Source organism: Vombatus ursinus, unplaced genomic scaffold (genome assembly GCF_900497805.2).
Source record: "Vombatus ursinus unplaced genomic scaffold, bare-nosed wombat genome assembly UNPS02014768.1, whole genome shotgun sequence".
In the NCBI taxonomy this organism is placed as follows: Eukaryota; Metazoa; Chordata; class Mammalia; order Diprotodontia; family Vombatidae; genus Vombatus; species Vombatus ursinus.
This window is the reverse complement of record NW_020954546.1, coordinates 35364068-35387036: the sequence shown is the minus strand read 5'-3', so window position 1 is coordinate 35387036 and position 22969 is coordinate 35364068. Positions and strand designations below refer to the sequence as shown.

General features: G+C 42.1%; 1 protein-coding gene across 3 annotated transcripts; it reads left to right on the top strand.

Moving 5' to 3' along the window:
• The first annotated feature begins 1485 nt into the window (after nt 1-1485).
• Nucleotides 1486-22595, top strand: LOC114042879 (GA-binding protein subunit beta-2). 3 transcript variants are annotated; one of them, XM_027861642.1, is made up of 10 exons: nt 1486-1621; nt 4007-4146; nt 5699-5749; nt 6395-6562; nt 7146-7340; nt 8500-8635; nt 15597-15710; nt 18646-18831; nt 20443-20582; nt 21221-22595. In XM_027861642.1, exons 2-10 carry the CDS (start codon nt 4039-4041, stop codon nt 21515-21517), a joined length of 1395 nt encoding a protein of 464 aa, XP_027717443.1. In that variant the 5' UTR covers nt 1486-1621; nt 4007-4038; the 3' UTR covers nt 21518-22595. The 3 variants fall into 3 exon arrangements, with proteins under 3 accessions (XP_027717443.1, XP_027717442.1, XP_027717444.1); XM_027861641.1 differs by having other exon boundaries at nt 5699-5779; XM_027861643.1 differs by lacking the exon at nt 5699-5749.
• The last annotated feature ends 374 nt before the right edge of the window (nt 22596-22969 follow it).

Genomic DNA, 22969 nt, shown 5'->3' with positions numbered 1-22969 from the left:
AGAGGAAACAAGGCCAGAGAAGTGACTTCAACAAAGCTTTTAAGTGACACCTACTGCACCAAGATCTTACCAGCCCCCTTTTAATTCATGTGCCCGATTTCCCCTCCTCCCTTTACCTCATTTCTCAGAGGTGAACCTATCATTTAATGGGTATTACTATCAAGTGATGAGTGCTGTGGAACACTTCGGAAAGAGAAGAGAAAGTAGTTAAAGGTTGCCCTTCTTAATTTATAATAAATTTATAAAACGGTTAGAGCAACACGTTAAGTAAACTTAAGCTAGCATTCAAGTGACAATGTATTAAGCTCTCTAAAGGTACCACAAAGGAGATACAGGAATTCAAAGAGAGAAATCCCTTTCAAATAAGAAAACACATTTTTCTTTTTGTAGTAACCAAAGGTGAAGTTTATACTCCCCACCTTGGGCATTCAAAAAAAGGGAGCGGTAAGTACCCCCACCATCTCTAAGCACTGAAAATTTTTCATTAATATCAATGCCATATTCAAGGAGGAGTGACATCATTAACACGGCTATTGTAATAACAATCTGACATTTAAGAAGATTGCCTGAAGCGACTTCTCAAGAAAAAGGATCTTGTGAGGGGAAAAAAAAAATCAACCTAAGTCAGATAAATAAACTTGCTGGATCCTGGAATTATTTTCTCTGCCTGCCCAGGGTCAGCCCCCTTGGGGTCGGTCAAACGGTCTTAATTCTCCTTTCTTTCCTTGCATCTCCTCCCCTCCCCCATTTTTCTGTTCCCTTTTAAGGGTAGTTTCCCCCATCCCCAATTAGAATGGAAGCTGCAGGCGGGCAGGTTATGTACCTCTCCCAGCGAGGTGCACGGTGACCGGCACACAGTAAGATTAATAAAAGCTCATCGCCTTTCGTATTAATGTCTCTTAAAAAAAAGCAACCATTTCCACGCGGGGGTCACGGCCACGCTCTTGCGTGCTCGAGGGGGAGAGAGCGGGGATGACCTCCAAAGGCCGCGGACGCGACCGCGTGACCCCAGCATTCTAAACGTCATTTGGTGCCACGCCCCGCCCCCAGTCTGGGACGTCAGAGGAGCCGCGGTCCCGTGGGGTCCGGGAATGGGACAGCCACATGGCGATCACGGCGCGGGAGGAGTTTCTCCTCACGGTTTCTTCCCGTTCTTGGCGCCAAAAAAAAAAAAAAAAAAAAAAAGCCCGGGCCCCGCCCCTTGCCGGGACTTTGTAGTACGTGAGCTCACGTAAGAGCGCGCGGCGCTAAAATAGTCCCATTCACCCCGACCTCGGGGAATGTCTGTCGCCTTCACCAGGCCTCCGGACTCGGAGAATGACCCCCCGAACCCGCGCGACCCTCTCTTCGCCGGGGACGGGGATGTCTTTGATCGTTTCCCACAGCAGATTCCTCCGCCGGAGATGATCCTCGGCGGCCCCAGCACTTCCGGGTCCGCCATTTTGTCTCCTCCATTTCTCCACGAGGGGGGGTTAAAGGGCCCCCCCACCCACCCAATATACATTTATGAAAAAGTCGAAAAAAGTCGCTCCTGCCGACGGGGCGTCCGACTCAGGGGAAAAAAGAGGAGCAAACTGGCGGGCGCGGAGGGAGCAGGGTCGGCGGCGCCCCCGACGCAGCGGTGAGTCCCCGGGGAGGGGGTAGGGAGAGGGGGGCGGGGGGGACCCGCGCCCCCTCCCGCCTCCCCCCTCGCGGCCCCGGAAGCCGAGGGCTCTAGCGCGGCCGCGGGAGCCCCCGAGGGGCCCGGAGGAAGGGGATGGAGTCGGGAGGAAGGGGAGGGGTCTGGGAGAGGGCGGGGAGCGCCGGGGCCTGTGCCCGGGCTCGGCCGCGGGGGGCGCCGGCTAGGCCGCTAGGGGGCCCCACGTGTGCGCCCCGCGATCGCGAGGCGTGGGCCCCGGCCCTGGCGCGGCGCGGCGCTGCGGACCCCATGCTTCCCGGGGCCTCGCTTAGCCTCGCGCGTGGCGGTGCCCAGATGCCCCGACACGCAGTCCTCCCGCGTCCACCTGCATTTCACGCTTGCTTGGGGGGTCGGCCGCATTCCTTCGGGGAGCCCGGGGGTCTTCGTCTCGGTCCAGGGCTGCATCTGCATCGGCGTGCGATGCTGGAGCAAAGTTGGGACCCCCTGCCCCCTCATCCGTCACCGAACAAAGCGCCTTCGTCCCACAAACGCATTTTATTTTTGTCCTTGGGGTTCAGGGGATAGAATTAGCAGGGAAGGATCCTCAGTGGGGAGTGGGAGTTGGGGCTTCAAAATACCAGCCACCGTAAGAATACATCTGTTCTAAATGTGTACGGTGGCGATTATAATACACCATTTACAGTCCTTCCTTGGTTTCTGTCTTTGAGATGTTAGAAAATAAAACTGTTCTTGGCCTTTTTCGAGAATTAATGTTAACCTCAATTGCAGTTTAGTGATGTCACCCCCCCACCACCACCACTTTTTCCTCTTCTGTAGCAGATGATGGCCTCAAAATGAGATTGAAGACACTTGATAACATTGAGTGGTTAAGACAGAAAACACAGATGGGGAAAACTCACAGTCCCACCGAAACCTGGAGTTTTGGTTTTTTTTTTTTTTTTTTTTTTTGAAAAACACTTGAGAAAAGAGTTGTGATGATGATACCAACGGAAATGTGATACGCTGAACTTCTTGAAGGAGGCTAATTTTTCAGAGCCGTTGAAGTAATTTATATTTACGTTCTCTAACTGCCTCCCTAGAAAATTGGAGTCTTTTTGGTTAAGGAAAGTCAACATCATTACATGTGCAGATAAAGAGTTAGTTTTCATACCAGGATTTCTGCACTTTATTGCTTAGCTCATTCATTCCTCCTTGTTCTGGGAGCAATTATTGTAGGGGTGATCACGGTGTGTAAAGTTTGTATCTTATAAATAGATTTTTTGAAAATGCTTTTCTGCAGCTTTAGTAGTTAAATGGAGTTTTTGACTGGTAAACACTTGAAAAACTGCATTTAATTTTAAATTAGTAGGCAAAAAACACTAAGCAAAGAATCCTTTGTGCCATTTGATCTACAAAGGCAAAACCTTTAGGGAGGCTACGTGGCAGAGTGGGGAAAGTACAACATTTGGAGTCTGGCGGACCTGGGATGTAGTACTGTGTCTTCCAATTAGACCATGGCAGTGCTACTTAGTCTCTCTCAGACTGTTTCTTGATCTGTAAAATGGGGGTGCATCACTTAAGGCTGTCCTAAGGAAAGATATTTTTTAACCTCAAAGCACTATGGAAACTTAAGCTGTTATGATTTATTCCCTTCTGAGAATTGAAACATTCTTGGAAGATATGGATCATGATAATCTTACGTAAATGGAGAAATTGAGTCGTGGAGTGATAGCACAGTTGGCCTAAGATAGGGGTCCTGTGCCCTCACACTCCCTTGGAGAGAGGGACCTGTGTTAAACTGGTTTGATTTAGAAACCCTGTGCTTACTATTCCATTGTGTTGCAGGCTCACCCCTAGTCCCTCCAGTGTTCATAAGATAGTGGCTTCTAACATGAACTCCTAAATTTCATCAAGCAGTGGTTTATAATAGGAGGTTTTTACACAGCCAAGCATTCTCCATGCCCTCTGGAGATCATAAGCACTATACAGGGTGTCCCAAAAGACTTAGTGCAGTTTTAAACTATTAAAGCCTAAAACCTGCACTGAGACTTTTGGGACACCCTGTATAATGTGCACAATACTTTGTACTGTGTTTCCTGAAATGATGTTTGGCACCGGGCTTGTTTCACAGCAGTGGCGTGCTGCTTTATTAACTGACACCCAGGACAAGAAAGTGGACTTGGGATCATTTCATTGTAGCGCTTTGTACTTGCCAGAGCATTTTTTTGAAGGCTAAAAGTGAAGGTCTGTTGGTTAGGATGTGTGCATCTCCCAGAGCACTCATTTCTTGTGTCACTTAAAGTAAAATCAGAAGGTGAGCCGCTGATAGGTCAGCCAAGAGAGTCTTAGAAAGCATTTTCATTAACACTATTGTTTTGGGGGTTACAGCTTCCTGAAAATACTTGTTCTTATGCATAAAGATGTCTTTGGTGGACCTGGGGAAGAGGTTGCTAGAAGCAGCAAGAAAAGGACAAGATGATGAAGTGAGGACTTTGATGGCCAATGGTGCCCCTTTTACTACGGATTGGGTAAGTTTAGGGGAGAGAAGAAGCAGAGACCATCCCGTCACGTGTTTACAATCAAGGGAAGTAAAGAAGGGGATGAATCCTAGAGTGGGAAGGGACCTCAGAAGTTGTTGAGGCCAACCCTTACATGAGACAGAAACTTAATCTACACCATCCCTGATTTAAGCTTTCATCCAGTCTGTGTTTTAAGACCTCCAGTGATGGGGGAAACTCACTACCCACCAAGACTGTTCATTCTGTTTTTGGACAACAGTAGTTGTTAGGAAGTTCAGCCAAAATCTGCTGCCCTATAAATTCTGCCTATTCCACCCATCAGTCCTTCAGCATGAAACAAAACAGGACAAGGCTGTGGAGTATTTTTCTAGAGAACTTCGGAATCCTGAGAATATCGATGAGGGGCGGGACAGAGACAGAATGTAGCCTATACTCTATGTTTGTGGTGATCTGTGATTCAGAGAAGATGAAAAAGGATTTCACTGGACTCTTCTTACCAGGGGACCTCATTTTGGTGCTTTATTCTCACTGCTCCAGATTTTGTGCCTTTTGTTATACCTGAAGACATGATTAGTATGCTATTTTTTACTCTGATTTTCCAAATTGGATCTTATGAATATATTGGTGGTGGTTGGGATGTGTGTTTCTGAAATGTTTTTGATTGTGTCTTCTAAAGATTTAATTTTCTTTTGGGTGTATTTGTGTATATTAGCAAAGCAGCTAGATGGCATTGTGGATAGAGTGCTAGGCCTGGAGTCAGGAAGAGCTGAGTTCAAATCACCATCAGACACCTACTAGCAGTGTGACCCTGGGCAAGTCACTTACCCCAGTTTGCCTCAATTTCCTCATCTGTCACATAAACTGGAGAAGGAAATGGCAAACCACTCCAGTATCTTTGCCAAGAACACCCCAAATGTGGTCATGAAGAATCGGACATGACTGAAACCCCAAAATGACTGAACAGCAGTACTTGGGTTGGAAGCATTTGTAATTACCTGAAATTCAACAGAATCAGTAAAATGAGAATGAATTCTTAAAGCAATAAACCTCCTGGCCCTCTTTTCACCATTGCGTTCTGGTAAAAAGGAATTTTCTAGCCTTTTTGATTTCCTTTGCCAATCTTTTAACAATTAAAGAGAAAGATATAATTTCCTGAGACTTCAAAGCCAGCTTTGGGAGCAGAGATCCAGGCCATAATATTAATTCTTCAGCTTGAGGTTCCTCAGACTTTCTGGGTTTTAACTGTTTGGTGAAGGAACTTTTTTCATAGCCTCAGGGCCAGCTGCTCTTCCATGAGAGGAAGAACAAAAAGAGAACCTGTGAAATGAACATTTCTGTAAATAGATCTGGAAAAGAGCAACGTGAATTAAACCCAATTATGCATATCACAAGGAAAATGAAAATGTGAGATGCTAAGAATGAGTGAAAGGAGCTTAAAATAGAGAGCACTAGACCTTGAGGAACAGCCTCTGTTCAGATTTCAGAGCAGAGTATTGATAACTCAAGTAGGATCTGGCCCTGGGTGAGAAATAATTGTTTTTTTTTTTTTTGCCATTGACAGGTCATCACCAACACCATTCTACTGCATGCTCCTGCCCTTACTTCCAGTCCTGTAACCTCATTTTATGTGGCCTCCACAGACGTATTAAGATGCATTATAGAATCCTAGATTCCTGTTCTTTAATAAGACTTCTACATATAACTTGCTAGTCCCTATTTCTCTCTTCTAATTCTTTCACCAGTTTGTATTACTCATTTGCTTTCACCTCTGCACAAGGGTCAGTTCTTCTAGGAAAATTTCCCTGATTTTATCCTACCTGATGGTTCAGTTTTTATTTATTTATTTTTAAGATGACCAATCTCTTTTGTTTTAACCACTTTCATTTCTAAATATTTCCCTTCCCCACTAAGACATGAACAAGGAATAAAAGAAAAAAAAAGAAACAGTTCAGATTTAACTAACACATCAGTTGGGTCTGACAGTATTTGTGATGTCCATACCCGTAGTCCTCCACCTCTGTAGAGAAGGGCTGACTAGTTTTACTCTTTCACCTAAGCACTTGGGTAATCTGCTGGCAATATAGTAGTTCATGTTTACTGATGGGCTGCTACGAAAGTGATGGAAGAGGTTTCTAGATCTTTAGTGCTGACTTCTCATCCAGGTTGTAAGCTTCAGTAGGACATAGATGCCTGGCCTCTCCGTCTTTATATATCCTCCAGGATGTGCACACGTTCAACGGGCGCTATTTCTCCACAGCTTGGAACATCACCTCTCCACCTCGCAGCCCAGTACGGTCATTATTCCACAGCGGAAGTGCTCCTGAGAGCAGGGGTTAGCAGGGATGCCAGGACTAAGGTAGACAGAACCCCTTTGCATATGGCTGCAGCAGATGGACACGCACATATCGTGGAGCTGCTCGTCCGGGTAAAGCGAGGCATGGCTGGGTTGAGTCATATATAAATGAGAAACATTACTGTAACTCTAAAGCAGGCCTGCAGAGTCTTACCCAGCACTCTGATTCACTTGCCTGAATGGGCAGGTGGGAACTGTGGGCAGAGAGAAATTGGGTGGAAAGGCAAGGCTCCTGGGGCAGGAGAACTGATCTTTCTCAAGGTTAGCAGTGGTTGAGAGAAGTCAGCCTCCTCACACTCTTAAAACATGGAATAATAAGCAGGCAGTCCCTGATTGTTTTTCAGGCACTTAGATTTCATTATGTGTACATATATAGTGAGACAAATATGTGTTCTTTTTGTCTTACTGAGAAGGACTGCTCCCCCATCAGTTGCAGTTCCTCAGTACTCTCCTGTACTGTCCCCAGTCTGTGTAGCATGTTTATTGGCATTGAGAGAGAGACAGGATTTGGAGATGTTTTCCTTCTAAGGTACTTAAGCATAATCCAAATTGGAGTATGTATAATTCTCCAGTAATCCTTCAGATTTTGTGATGGAAATTCACACCTACTGCCCTGTGGCTGTCATCTGAGGGAAATTTTGGTTTTTTGTGGCAGAATGGTGCAGATGTGAATGCCAAGGACATGCTGAAAATGACTGCTTTGCATTGGGCCACTGAACACCATCATCGTGATGTGGTGGAGCTGCTGATCAAGTATGGAGCTGACGTCCATGCCTTCAGCAAATTTGATAAGTCTGCTTTTGACATAGCTCTGGAAAAGAACAACCCAGAGATTCTTGTCATTCTCCAGGTGTGTGGCTATTGTACTTAACTGCCATTTCCCTAGATGCTAGTCAAACGAGTTGAAATTTATTATAGAGACGGATTCAAAATTGAACTTTCCCAACCCTTTCAAAGTAATACTTTTTTAAATCACTTTAAAAATGGAGGTGGGTGGGGGAGGGGTGTCTGTAGCATGCTCTGTAGTCAATTCAGTTTTTATTTTTCAAAGAGAATAATGGTGTGGGCAGTTAACAAATAATTTATATTTATTTAGTTTTGGAATATGCTGTGTTGTTTCCATACAAGAGGTTTGTCTTTCCAGTTACATTTGACTGAGGCAAATCTTTAAATGTCATTGCATGCTTTCTGAATGTGTATTCGGGGAGGCTGTCCCATAATCAGGCTTAGGATCACAAGGAAGGCTAAAATCTAAAATTTAGTTGTAGACGATTCATGGGTAGGTAATTACGTTGACTGTATATGAGAAATAGATGCAACTTTTTATTCCTTTTGTGTCTGTTTTCCCAATAAGTAGTTTCCTACAGACTTGTTGCCCTGTTCAACTCTCAGTTCCCTATTTAAACTTCCTTACGTAACAGGGATTTTTTTAGCCCTGAGCATGTTTGTGGAAAACTGCTTCTGATAATATAGAATCTAAAGGGAGGTCATCTTTGCTTCAGCTGTATGGGAACTAGACTTCAAAAGGTCATGTTCCAAATGTGAGAGTCATTTGCTGGGCTGGTGCATATTTTCGCATTTCTTCCTAGGAAAAGTGGAGTGCATTGTTGTTCCACACTCAGGAGGTGATTCCTTACTGTATGGAGGCAGATTAGCATACCGATCATATAAATTAGGGGCCAGAAGACATAATAGAGGTTAACTAGTCTAGCCCCTTCATTAGGGAAGGGAAGAAACAACAGAGTTAAGTGGTTTGCCTGTCTTCAGAGTTTTTGAACATAATATCTCTTTATTTTTCTAAGACATAAACAACCTTGGGAAGATAGCTTAATGGTTCTGTTTCTTTTGTCTGAGGAAAAAAACCCAACAGCCTTAATGCGAACACAGAGCTCCCTTGTACTGAAGCTGGTTCTGGATGGTAGAATGCTGTCAAGGGAGCTGTTGAGTAACTGTATAACTAAGGCTACAATAAGCATTCTGACTTTGAAAAGTCATGCCTTGTCTGGTAGGAGGCAATGCAGAACAAGGGGAATGCCCCCCCGGCGACCAGCACTGTGACAATGGCTACACCCTTTATCTTCACATCTGGAGAAGTCGTCAACCTTGCCAGCCTTGTTTCTTCAGCCAGCACCAAAACCACTACAGGTAATAGGCCATTGAGCAGGGGGCTGATTTCCATGTGGAAAGTCCATAGAATGCTAGCAGGTTTTCCTTTATACTAGAGAAGCAGTGATGCCACAATGCACAGAGAGCTGAGCCCGGACTCAGGGACCCCTGAGTTCAAATACAGCCTCAGATACTGTGACCCTGGGCAGGTCACTTCACCTCTACCTGCCTCAATTTTCCTCAATTGTAAAATGGGAATAATAACAGCACCTACCTCACAGGGTTGTTGTGAGGATCAAATGAGAAAATACTTGTAAAGTGCTTAGCACAGTGCCTGGTACATAGTAGGTATTGTAAGTTATTATCATCTTCATCATCTCTGTAAATAGGATAAATAGGAAGAGATTTCTTAATAGGTTACATTTGTGTTTCTACCCTTATCCCTGTTTCTGAGGAATGTAGCATAGAGAATAAAAGCAGGGTGGTATAGGGAAAGGAGCTCTATATTGGGAGTCGGGACCTGTGTTCAAATTCAGCCTAGGTCATTTACTGCCTATGTGACTTTGGGAAATTTACTTTCTGGGTCTCAGTTTTCTTATTTAAAAGTTGATCTCTATGGTCACTTCTAACTCTAAATTTATGGTTCTGTGAATATATTTGGGTACTTTTTCTGATTAAAAATAAAGCTTGCTACTGAAGAGCTGTATATAATATGTTAAGTACCATGTTTATCTCCCAAATAAAAGTGGAGAAGTGTTTGTCAGTTGATAACAAGAAAAATAATCGAATATACATGGTCTGGAGGTATAGCAATTACAGGAAAAGAGGAATTGATAAAATTTTAAATCTAGTTGTAATCCTGAAGTTGCTAAAATAGTTACATGTGAGTTATTTAACTCAAGAAATTATGAGTGTGTTCTTGCAAGCTGCTTAGAAATGAAGTCTGTAGTTTTTGCAGTCCAGTGCTTCAGCAAATTTATCAGTTTTTACAAATATTTGCCTGTACTTCAGAGGAGTTGGAGGCTTCTCTTTTTTGCTCCATTAACTTCATCTGACTTGATATTTGACCTTTTTTTATTAATTTACTTTGATTTATCAACAATCCTTTCCATAAACTTTTGAGTTTTAAGTTTTTCTCCCCTTCCCTTCCTACCTCCCTCCCCAAGATGGCGTGCAATATGATAGAGGCTCTGCATATACATTCTTATTAAACATATTTTCATATTGGTCATGTTGTAAGGAAGAATTAGAACCAATAGGAGGAACCACAAGAAAGAGGAAACAAAACAGAAGGAAAAAAAGAGCAAATAGTGTGCTTCCATCTGCATTCAAACTCCATGCTTCTTTCTCTGGACGTGGATAGCATTTTCCATCATGAGATTTTTGAAATTGTCTTAGATCCTTGCATTGCTGAGAAGAGCTAAGTCTGTCAAAGTTAGTCATTGTACAGTGTGGCTGTTACTGTGTACAATGTTCTCCTGGTTCTGCTCACTTCACTCAGCATCAGTCCATACAAGTCTTTCCAGGTTTTTCTGGAGTCTACTTGCTCATCATTTTTTATAGCACAATAGTATTCCATTCCATTCATACACCGCAACTTGTTCAGCCATTCCTCAATTGATGGGCATGCCCTCAATTTGTAGTTCTTTGCCACCACAAAAAGAGCTACAATATTTTTGTACATGTGGGTCCTGTTCCCATTTTTGTGATCTCTTTGGGATACAGCCCTAGAAGTACTATTGCTGGGTCAAAGGGTATGCACATTTTTATAGCCCTTTGGGCATAGTTCCAAATTGCTCTCCAAAATGGTTGGATCATTTCACAACTCCACCAGTAATGCATTAGTGTTCCAATTTTGATGTTTGACTTTTTTTAAAATCCTTAACTCGAAGTTAAAAGAAAGATTCATAATTCTAGTGCAGTTTTCCAAATATTAGAGAAAGAATACAGCACTGCTGTTTTAAGAAAAAAAAATTGTTCTCTATAGACAGTGTAATTGCCTCTTTTCTCTTTATGACCACTAGGGGACAATATTGCTCTTCCTTTTTATAAGCCATAAGCCACCTTTGGTTTCAAATGGATAATTAAAAAAAGTTATTTTTAACGATGCACAGACACAAAAAATGCTGCTTATTGGCCACACTCAAGGACATGACTTTGGACATCCTTTAAATAAAGTTCCATTATTTGGGAATTGAAACCTGTGAGGAGTGGGTATGTTTCTGATGTTTTAACTGGCTTGTCCTGCAGACAGTGTGGCCTCCATTCTCATGAGCCAGAATCACATTGCTTGCCTGCCATGTTTTGGGCAAATATGCACCTCCTCGTGGCTCTTTGGTGTAGCAGATTTGAGGTGCTAAGGCCAGTCTATAATTGAAGTCGTGTCCTTACTCTGGTCTATTACTCATAAAGTGGTTTGCCCAGCAGTTCTCTATAGCTTGCTGATCTTTCTGTTGTTTAATACATGTAGAAAAGAGGAAGAGAAAAGAAGTAGGAAAAATTCAGTGTGGGCTATTCAGCTGAAGAGTTTTCCACTTTGGCATTTTAAGTTTCTCAGTGTCTCACTTCAAAGTGTTCCTTTTTCTAAGAAATAGTTGAATTTATACTAGAATATATATCATTTTGGTGTTTGAGATTGCAGAGTTCAAATCCTACCCTTTAAAATCCAGAGCTTTCGATTATCCATATGCGAATTATTTGCAGTAGTTCAAAAATTCGAGACTTCAGTCCTTGTACAACCTGGTATCCTCCAGGCCATCTAACCTCCAGCCGTCAGTCAGCTTATATGTACCCTAGGAAAGTACAAATTAATTTTAAAAATTGACATAGACAGATTTGCTGCCCTTGTAACACAATGCATTCCCAAATTTGATATAAATAATTTTTGGGTACTCTGGTGTTTTGATTATTTCTTGCTTCTGTTGCCTTTCATAAATGTAGATAACAGAGAGTAGCTTAAAAACCTATTGCCAGCTAAGGCATAATATTTCATTAAGCTGACACTTAGCTCCATCGAACTTAAGATGGAGGCAGCTTGTTGCCTTTGGATTTATAGTAATTACATTAGGATCTGCTCTAATTCTCACTAACATTGAGATTGCCTAGCTGGTGACAGTTAGTTTCCTTTATCCCAAGCCTCCAGTTAATCCTGGCCTGAGGCTTTTGATCATATGTTTCAAGTTATAAACAAATAATTCAGTTCCCCAGCATTTTATATTTTTTAATGTTGGGTTATGCCCTCCAGGAGCAAGGAAAGAATAATGTTGAGGAGAAAATCTACTTCCTCATCCCAAATGCTTCTGGGAGAGGTGTAATATGTCACATGCTTCTTTAGTGTATCTGTTAGTTATAATTGGCTTTAAGTATCAGACACCGTGTGTGTGTGTGTGTGTGTGTGTACGTGTACATACATACATACATACATACATATATATATGTATGAAAAGGCCTCCATTTCAGAAAATTTCTGTGTGTGGAAGACCATTTACATAATGATACTCTGAAGTTCTCTTGTTAATTCATTTCTGTGTTAAAAGGAAATGGGGTGAATGATTGTCTGAACCAAAGTACAAAATCATTCAAAAGTAATGAAGACTCATACTTAATGCTATAGTCACAGGGCTTAGCAAAGCAGAGTTCTAATGAACTAATTCCACCATTCTATCCTTACGAGGAACTCAAAGATAGAAGGTTCCGTGTTTCCCTCAGCTGAGGCGAGGATGGGAAGGTGTTACATTAGTGTTTGCTATGGCTGGCAACCACCAACCAGGAAAGTGCATTAGGGGATGAATAATAGTTGAATCCTGCCCAGCAGGAAGTAAGTCCAGATACTCCCCTGGTGGAGGTCAGGCAGTCCTATTGGCTCCAGCCATTTGGCTTCCTGAGCAGGTTCTTTTCTTTGGAATACGGTGCTCAGAGCGCTGGGCCTTGAGTCAGGAAGAACCAAGTTCAAATATTGCCTCAGACATTTACTAGATATGAGATCCTGTGAAAATCACTTAGCCTTTGTCTTCCTCAGTTTCCTCTGCTGTAAAATGGGCATAACACCACCTACCTCTCAGGGTTGTTGTGAGGACTAAATGAGACATTATTTGTAAAAGGGCTTTACATACCTTAAATTTAGCAATAGTTAAATGTTAGCAATTATATTTTTTAAAAGAATTTTGTTTTTTAAAAAATTCTGAACTTCAGAAACACTGGATAAAATGAACATTTCCATATACATGATTGGCACATAGTAAGCACTTAATAAATGCTTGTTGACTGACACATAGTAGAACAGAAAAAGAGGATTATACACAAAACTGTGAATTTCTTTGGTGTACAGCATACTTTTCTTTTTAAATGTCTAATAAATTCAACATGTAACTTTCAAAACAGTCTTGCTTGTCTGTCATTCTTTCTGGCCTTCTGTTCTCTTATGTGTATTTTAAGCAAGTGTTTGAATGACCCACTTTTCTTTTTCTTTCTTTTTGGCTACCTTATTCTAATCTTCCTCTTCTTCGATCTACCCCACCCTACCTCTGCTGGAAAAGATAAGAGAAAAACAAAGCCTATGTAGCTAATAGGCATAGCCAAGCAAAGCAGATTCCCACATTGTCCAGGTCCAAAAAAGTTTCATCATTGGTTCTCTGGAAGTATAGCTGGTCATTCATTGATCAAGCCTTTTAAAGTTACTTCTTTTTATAATGTTGTTACTGTATACATTCCTCTGAATCTCACTTCACTCTCCATCAGTTCATACAAATCTTCCCAGGCTTCTCTGAAACTGTTCCTTGCATCATTTCTTATGGCTCAGTAATATTATATTGTACTCATATAATAATTACAGAAATAGCCAACATTTAGATAACTCTTTAAGGTTTAAAGAGCACTTTTCACACATTAATTCTCATTTGGTCCTCACAACAATCTTGTTGACTAAGTGCTGTTATCCCCATTTTGTAGGTGAGGAAACTGAGGCATATAGAGGTTAAGTGGCTTGTCCAGGGTGACACACCTTGTAAGCTTTGAGGTAGAATTTTAACTCTGGTCTTCTGATGCCAAAATCAGTGATCTATCCATTGTACCACCTAGCTGCCTTTATATTATCATTTGTTCAGCCGTCTCCAATTTAAGGGCATCCCCTTAGTTTCCATTTCTTTTCTGTAACAACAACAAGCTGCTGTAAATATTTTTGTCCCTATGGATCCATTTTGTTTGGTTCATTGGCTGTGTCCAAAATATAGTGTCCCAAAAGTCTTAGTGCAGTTTAAAGCTTTAATAGCTTATTTATTTTCATTAATTAAATATTAATAATAGCTTATTATTTTAAGCTATTAAATTTTAGAATTGCACCCTGCATATATATGTTTTGCAGTTGAAGTTCATCATTTCTCATGCAAGGGGTTAGTGGCCTGTTTCATCTTTAGTCTTCAGGGTTCGTGGTTTATCATTGCATTGATCAGAGTTCTAAAGTCTTTCAAAGTTGTTTTTCTCTGTTATGTTTTATTTATTTATTGTAGTATAACAATTTATTATATAAATTGTTCCCTTAGTTCTGCTCACTTAGCTCTGCATAGATCTGCATCAGTTCATAGAGGTCTTTCCAGTTTTCTCTGATTTCTTATGGAACAAGAAGTTTTTCTGTTTGTAAACCATAACTTGTTTAGCCATTGCACAGTAGGGAGATATCCCTTTATTTTCTAGTTTGAGGCTCCCATGAGACCTTTTTTGCTTTCTTTGATCTCTTTAGAGTATAAACCTCATAATGGCATAGCTGGATCAAAGGGTATGTATGCACAGTTTAGTGACCTTGCAGTGACAGTTTCTACCTACTTTCAGATGAGCTGGACCAGTTCTTAGTTCCACCAGCAGTTACTGGTGTTCCTGTTGTCCTATAGGCCCTCCAGCAACTTTCATTTTTCTTCTTTTGCCATCTTAACCAGTCTGATAGGTGTGAGGTGGAGCCTCAGAGTTGCTTTAATTTACATTTCTGTAATTATTACTTGGAGCATTTTTTCATATGGTTTTTGATTGCTCGGGTATCTTCCTTTGAAAACTGTCTATCCATAGCCTTCCTTTGATCATTTCGGAACATCTCTTTTTCTTATAAATTTGAATCAGTTATATTATATTGGAAATGAGACTTTCATCAGAAAAATTTGCTGGAAGATTTTTTTCTCAGTTTTTCTTCCAATTTCATTTGTTTTGGTTTAGTTGTATGACAGAGTTAAAGCACTAAGCCAATACATAATTGGACTAGACAATCAAGTATATATTTGCATGTATTGCAGGGTACACATTGATCCAGCTTTAAAACCATCAGTATTTTTGTATGTGAAGATTCTAGTTTCCGCTATAATTGCTGTTGGGTTGAAGTGTTCCCCACCTAGCTTCTTCCTGTTCACAATAGTAGTGATAGTAGTGTAATAATGATAATAATCACTTACATTTGCAAAAAAGCCTTTTTAATGAGGTAGTTAGAATTTTATAAATAAATAGACAAGTGAATTTAGAATCAGAAGATTGGAGTTTTAGTCACATCTCTGCTTCTTACTAGATGTGTGATCTTAGATAAATCATTTAACTTCACTGCCCATATAGTGATGAGCGAGAGGATGTGTTCAGCCAGTAAGAGAAGCTCTGTGTGTGTGTGTGTGTGTGTGTGTGTGTGTGTGTGTGTGTGTGTGTTCGTTCACTGGCACCAGCTGCTGCTGCTGAGGAGTGGAAGGTGGGGGATGTTCCGGACCTGTCAGCTACTGGTGCTAAACAGCAGCAGCAACATAGGAACCACCTCGTGGAGGGAGTCAGAGGGGGAATCTCACTTGTCCACATACCCACCTTGTTCGTTTACCCTTATTTCAGGGAAGGGATTTGTTTTTGACCTTAAATAAATTTACTTAAGTATGATGCATGTTAGCGTAGAATAGCAGGGAAGATTAAGTCCATCATTGTATTTTAGTTCATCTCAAATCAGCCTGACTCTGCTGGACCTTATCTGCCTTTTCCTCCCCAATAGGTGACTCCCGTACTTCTACAGTCCAGTTCTCCAATTCTACCACCTCAGTGCTGGCTACCCTGGCTGCTCTGGCTGAGGCATCTGCTCCCCTTTCCAACTCCCACCGAGCTGCAGGTAACTGAGGGAGCATGTGACTGGTGAAAGTCCCTTTTATTTTTTCAGATTTAATTTGCATGCGATTAAAAAGAATTGTGCTTAATTACAGGCAGCTCTAAAAAAGGTGATGTGGATTCATTGAACCTCAGAAAGAAAAGTTGCTAAGTGATGTAATCAGTCAGCTGAATAATATCAGGGAATGAGAGTCATTCTTTTGTGTCCTTGCAACCTTGGTGTGTCTGCTGGGACTCCAGTTGCTTCACATTGAATGAAGTGTTTTAATTTGTGTTAGAAGATCTTTCAGAGATATCGTATGGCATGTTTTGACTCTGATGCTCTTAGAATCTGAATAGCCAGCTGAGATATCTTGTAGATAGGAACATTACCTGCCTCTTTGCCATAGCATGCGTACTCCAAGTTGTCTGGTTTCTATTTTCTCTGAGTTTTTTATGTGGGGGCGGGCGAGTGTACTTCCCAAATGTAGAGCCCAAAAGCATTCCAGTCATTGAGCCATGTCCGAAGGGAAAAGGCAGCTCCCAACACCCAGCAGACAGTTTGGAGGCAGAAAGGAATCCAGTAATATTTGAGGAATCCCCAAGGGAATCTTTCTTATAGTTCACACATAAAAGCAATAGTTCTAATTTATCTCCATCATTAACACTTGAGTAGTGATGGTGATAATGTTGTTCTGTTGCCATTCAAGTCCAGTCAAGTCTGCTTTGTGAGGCGTTCTGCTTGTGGGAATGATAGAGGCAAAATACATAAGTCCCTGCCTTCAAGAAACTTCTGTTTTACCAGGAGCCAAGAGGTGGATGAAGAGACATAGGTACAAGGTCATTTGAGGAAGGGGAGCACTAGTAATGGGAGAGAAGGCTTCGTGGCTAAATCCTCCAAGAAAAATGAGGATTGGGAGAGGTAGAAATGAAGAGGAATTGCATTCCAGGCATAATGGAAGTCTTGCAAAAATGCAGGAAGGCAGGAAATTGACTGTGAGGCTCAGGGGGCAGTTAGTTCTTAGTCCAGCGTGGCTGGTTCATGGAATGCACAGTACATGGAGGTCAGCAGTGCTAGCAGATAAGTCTTTAACTTATTAAAGGCAGATAATGAAGGGCCTTCATTGTCAGGCTGAAGAGTCAGTTTCTCATCCTTCAGCCGGTGTGGAGTTTTCAAATAGGAAAGTGACATGATCAGACCAGTGCCTTACAAAGATTATTTTGGCCACTCTGCATCTTTGCCAGAGCTCACTTGTGTTTACACAGATGAGTGAGTGTGTGACTACAGTTATAGAACAGAATCAGGGAGAGCAATTAGGAGGCTGTTTCAGCAGTCCATGAGAGAGGTGATGAAGGGCTGAACTTGGGTGATGGCCATGGCTGTGAAGAGAAGGGGCTCAGTCCCCAAAACTCAAGTGCAAAGCTCCGCTGGGGTGCTGCCTTCCATCAAAGCCTGTCCTCATTAGCCTAGGTGCTAGTAGCCTCCCTTCAGAAATTACTCTGTAAATATTTTGTATTTAATTTTCTGTGTGCGTGTTTTTTTCTTCCCAGTGGAATATGAGCTACTTCGTGGCAGGGATTGCTTCATTTTTTCATCTTTGTGTCTCAGTGTCTAGGGCAGTTAGGTGGCACAGTGCCAAGTCTGGAGTCAGGAAGACTCATCTTTCTGAGTTCAAAATTTGGCCTCAGACATTTACTAGCTGTGTGACCTGGGCCAAGTCACTTAACCCTGTTTACCTCAGTTTCCAAGGAAATGGCAAACCTCTCCAATATCTTTGCCAGAAAAACCCCAAATGGGGTCACAAAGAGTCAGACACAACTGAAAAACTACTAAACAACAACAGTCTCAGTGCCCAGTATATAGGCTCTTAATAAATACTTATTGTATTGAATTGAATGCTCAGATACCACTAAGAGTAAGGCTCTTGATCCATGTATTCATGCTTTTTTTCTTATCAGGGTGACCTTTGATTAAAATCTGTTACATTTACCTGTACCTTCCCTGGTGAAAGACTTGCTCTCTCTCTCTCTCTCCATATATATAGATATATCTATATATCTATATAGATCTATATAGATATATCTATATAGATATATATATATCTTGCTCGTTCTCTCTCGCTAATCCTCTGAACCTCTACAGAGGAGGGACTGTGCTTATGCCAGCATCTAATTTTCCTGTGAAACTACTCAAGTATATTTAGTCCCAATATTGTGGACTGCCAACTAACCTATTCCCTGAACTTGACAGTTTTTTCTCCTGTCTCTGTGTGTTCATACAATTCTCCCCCCAGGTCTGGAATATATTCCCTCCTTCTCTGCACCTGTCAGAGTCTGGGTCTTCAGTGCTTGGGTCACATGCTGCCTCTTTTGTAAAGCCTATCCCTGACCCCCACCCCCCCCAATAATCTTCCCATCTCAGTCCACCTTGTGTCATTCATGTCTCTGTTCTCCCTGATCATCCTCAGAAGCTTCTGCAGGGCTGGGAATGGTTTCTTGGAATTTTTTTCCCTGAAGTCCCTAGTGGCTGGCACAATTCCTTGCACATACATTTGTACCAGCATACATTTATTAAGTACATCATCCTATGTGCAAAGTGACAACAACTGAGGAAACTGAAAAGCTGTATCATCAGACCAACTTACTTTAAAGGAGCAAACCTTTAGACATGTGGCGCATTACTTAGCTTGTGCAGCATTAGCATGTTTGTTGGTCTCATTTAGACGTGCTGATTTTCAGATTTGCTTTTTTTGTTGTTGCATGAGCCAGTGTTGTTCTTTCCTTATTATTGTTACCAGAATCTTGTGACTTGCTCATGAATTGTTCAGTTTAAGTAACAGGATTTCCAGATTTCATCTGATTTTTGAATATTGTTGTTTCCAGGAGACATAGAGCTATATTCTTGTTTTAAAAGTGCCGGGATTGAAAAAAAAAGCTTTTTATTCCTTTTTTATTTCTAGCCAATTCAGAAGAAATCATGGAGGCAAATTCTGTTGACTCAGCAATCCAACAAGTGGTGGGGAGTGGAGGCCAAAGGGTCATCACCATAGTGACAGATGGAGTCCCGCTGGGTAACCTCCAGACTGCAATTCCCACCGGTGGTATTGGCCACCCGTTCATTGTGACTGTGCAAGATGGGCAGCAAGGTGAGCTGCCTTGTTTGGATAGTTGTCCATTAAAAGATGGAACAGAAATTAAACTCTTCAGTATAAAAAGCAAGTTAGGATGAGGGTGAACTGGTAGAGGTTGCAGGATATTGCAAAAATTGGCATAAAAATGAAGTCAGGTTGTTTCAGCTTCCTTCACTCCTTCTAAAAATGTCTTGAGGTGAGAAGAGAATCAGTGGACTCACCTTTCTCTCTACTGTTATGACTCAGGTGTTGACCAAACCTATAACTTCTGTTCAGAATCCCACACTTTCTTGTTTGCGTGATGCTAAGTGAGACTTTTCCCTTCCTCACATTCATTGAAAAAAAAAAAACCAAACCAATTTGTGTCTGTAGTGGGAAGAGAAATGTAAAAAGGACTAAAAACTTTATTTACAGTACAGTTAGGTCTTCTCAGGCCTGTTTAGAAAATTATTGATGATAAGCTCATCTACACAGTTTATATTCCCAGATTCTTTTCAGGGCTTATTTGGTACTCATTTACTGAAATTGTTGAGTCGGTGAAATCTGAGTTAATTGGAGTAAGAGGCTAGATTCATTAGCATTTTTGTCTATATGTAGAATATGCTAGTGTTGAAGTGATTGAGATTATGTTTGTTTAGCTTACTCCTGAAAGCAGCCTGGTGTAGTGGCTAGAGAACTAGCCTTGAATCAGGAATCTGTAGGATTGAGTGCCCCCAGGAGACCTCCTGTCTCTGAGACTCTGGGGCCAGTCATTTAACATAGAAAGTTTCCTCATCTGAAAGTTCCCAATTGGGTGGAAAGCTAGGCCTAGCTTACTCTTAACAGAAGAATGCATTGGGATAAAAATTGTGATTGACATACTGTCAAATTTACATTTTGTGAATTGTCCACATTTATAGATTACCTCCAGCAGGTTTTAAGTTCCTAGGTTGATCTCTAGTGGAGGGAGGAGGCTCAGATTTACTGTCACTTGAAGTAAACTCAAGGAATACAAATGATTTGTAAAGTCAACCTAAGTTAAATTTAATGGGGCAAATAAACAGACTGAAGCCAAAATAGAGAAAGTCTGCTTTAGATGATCTTTGCCGTGGCTCACTTCCACAGGGTAGCAGGACCCCCAGAGCTTACTTAACACAGGTAAGTGAAAGTTGACTTTAGCTTCTTTGCTGTGAACTGTAACATCTCCTAAAGTTTTGTCTTGTTGTGACTGGATCCAGGAGCTGCTCTAGGTCTTCTTTAGATTGCTCCTGCTATTTCACTAAATCTCCATGAATCCCGTTAGTAAATATGCCAGTCCATTTCCCAAACCTCTGCACCATACTCTGCACAAAGGAAAATTCATTCTTTGTTCTTGGTTGTTCACCACACAGTATGCCTAGCTCCAGGCTTGGAACTGTCTTCGAAGCCTTAGTCGTTTTGACTGTGTACCTCTGCTCCTTTAAGAGCTTTGCAATGTTTCCATAGTCCTATCTGGGTTCCCCAGAGAGTGTATATAATAAAAGGATATCAGATTAAGCTTTTCAGTGTTGATTTCTTTGGGCAGAGAATCCCCAAACCCACGGAAAACAAGACCTATATTTTTTATTGTGTATTCACTTCCTCCCCTTGGTGTCCCTTGGCTTATAGTTCTAACTGTACCTGCTGGTCAGGTTGCAGAGGAGACCATTATTGAAGAGGAAGCAGAAGAGGAAGGAGCAGCTGGGGAGCTGCCAGTGGCCAAGAAACAAAGAAGAGAAGAAGTGACAGACGGTGTGGATGAAGCCAAGGTAACGTTCTTGGCCTTGGTGGCGGAAAGAAGTGGCTGACGAGGTGAGGAAAGAGAACGTTCCTGGGAACGGCCAGTGCAGAGGCATGAGGTTGGGAGTGTCACACACGAGGAGCAGCAAGTCAGCCCCAGAGGTGGATGTGGACTGAAAGGGAGACACGCTCTTGAGGGCAGCAGGACCCCCTTGGAGCTCAGATTGAGTAGGAAGCAGATGTGATCAGAGCGGAGCTTTAAGTAGATCACCTTGGCAGCTAAGTGGAGGATGGACGGTGTAGAGAGTGGCCTGAATCCAGGGGGCCAAGCAGGAGGCCAGGTGGTCACGCAAGCAGCTGTTGCGAGCGTAGAGAAGGACACGTCCGTGACAGATGGTATTAGCGTAGAAGGACAAGAATGGACATCAGATTAGGTTTGTGGGCGAAGTGATAGAGAATAAGAAGCCTGTGTGTGATAGGAGAGCTGAGGAGAGGGGAGTGTCTGGGAGAGAAAGAATGAGATCTCTTCTGGATCTGTCGAGTGTGAAACACCAATGGGACATCTGGTTGGAGATGCTCACCAGGCCCCTGGTAGTGAAAGACCAAAGCATTTTTTCCCCACCCGGGAGGTGGGCAAACACAAATGGACTCTGGTTTACTTTTACAGGAAGACCCAGAGAGAGAACTGCTACAGCAGCAGCTCCAAGAGGCCAATCGCAGGGCCCAGGAATACCGACATCAGTTGCTGAAGAAAGAACAGGAAGCTGAGCAATATCGTCTCAAGCTGGAGGCCATGTCCCGGCAGCAGCCAGATGGAACTGAGATCGCTATGGTAGAGGAGGTGGCCGAGGTGGATGCCTTAGTGGTTAGAGAAGAGGTGGAAGGGAGGGGGACAGAAGTTACAGGGTCAGCGGGGACTGCAGAACCGCATGCTGATGTTGCCATGGAAACTGTTGCATCCTAACATTCAGGCCTCTACCCTCCATCCCCCTTTTTTTTCTTCCTTTTAAAAAAACAACAGGAAAAAAAAACCATAAGAATATTAAGAAATATCGAGGACATTTAAAAAAAGAAAATAACAGTAGGACACAGCCCTGTGGGCTTAGGAGATTTCTTCATACAACTGGAAAATTAAAACATAAATTACAGGGAGATGTCTTCTGGGACCCAAAGAATGGGGACCAAATTTCTCAGCTCACAAAATTTGTTTCAAGCATAAAGGTTTGGGGATTTCTGTTTGCTCTTATAAATAGATCCCTAATTTTAAATCCCCAGAGTTTTATATTTGTTTTGATAATGCCCCCTACGCACCCAGGCTCCTTAATCATATTACCAGCACGTGACCTGAAATTTGCCTTGGACTTACAATGCATGCCTGCCTGCCTCCTAGATGAGATTTGGAGAAGAAAAGGGAATACCCTGTATTCAGAATAACTTGTTGATCTCCGCTGCCCTGATTTGCCTGCACTGAAAACAACTATTAGGCAGTTGCCTGACAAAACTGGAAGCTGTTTTATGTCACAGCAGAGGCCCCAGTTTAAGAAATTAAAGTCTTTGACAGCCAGGATTGCCAGGACTTAGAGTGGCCCCAGTGATACTGGAGCCTGGGAAGCCCAGTGGGACTCACCTGTGGGGTGTAAGGGCAGTAGGAGATGGGAGGCCATGTGGACAGTCCACGCAGGGCTATGGATTCAGGGAACGGCCTTTTTGTACTTGGTATTCAGCCCAGAACCTTCAGTTTTCTGAGCATATTCTTGACCTACCTGTGCCTTTCCCCGGTGTTTAGATTCACCCTGTCACAGATGCAAACTATCAGGGCTGAGAGTGTTTCATTGTTCTGTGTTCGTCTATATTGGGATGAGTAAATTTGCCTAATTATTTCTCTCCCTTCACATCTGCCTTCCCCCCAGCACTTAGTAAAGTGGTATTCTGCCTTCAGTGAATGTTAACACATGTTGAGTGACTAAATCAGAATTATCAGTGTTGTAAAATGAGGGGGAACCAAAGACTTTACCAAGGACTACTTAGAAAACAAAACAAAAAACATAGGCTATTTGAAAAGTGCTTTCTTCCTTCATTTTTCATATGTACCTGTGTAGTTTGTTTTCCAGAAAAAAAAATGTTTATAAAGGAACAAGGGAGAAGGGGAATGCAAGGGTGGGTTAGGGTTATATTTCAGAGAGGAGCCCCCTCCCCTCTCGCCTTGTTGTCTTTCTTCTTTTGTTGTAAAGCAGAGGAAGAAACCCAGGGAGAGATGAGCCAAGTAAACACTCAAATGACTGTTTAGAATATGGTTGTCTTAATTAGTGATCATGGGGAAAACATGCATTTTTAATTGGGAAAAAAACTTGACAGTTAACATGGCTCCATTTACCTTGATTAACCAAGCAATTTGATGCAGTTTTCCAGAGTTTCA

Bases quoted from the DNA above. Each gene is read 5' to 3' on its own strand.
- LOC114042879 (XM_027861641.1), top strand. From the start codon at position 4,039: ATGTCTTTGGTGGACCTGGGGAAGAGGTTGCTAGAAGCAGCAAGAAAA. The intron at 6,563-7,145 runs GTAAAGCGAGGC...TTTTTGTGGCAG, and splicing joins TCGTGGAGCTGCTCGTCCGG to AATGGTGCAGATGTGAATGC. The intron at 15,711-18,645 runs GTAACTGAGGGA...TTTTATTTCTAG, and splicing joins CAACTCCCACCGAGCTGCAG to CCAATTCAGAAGAAATCATG.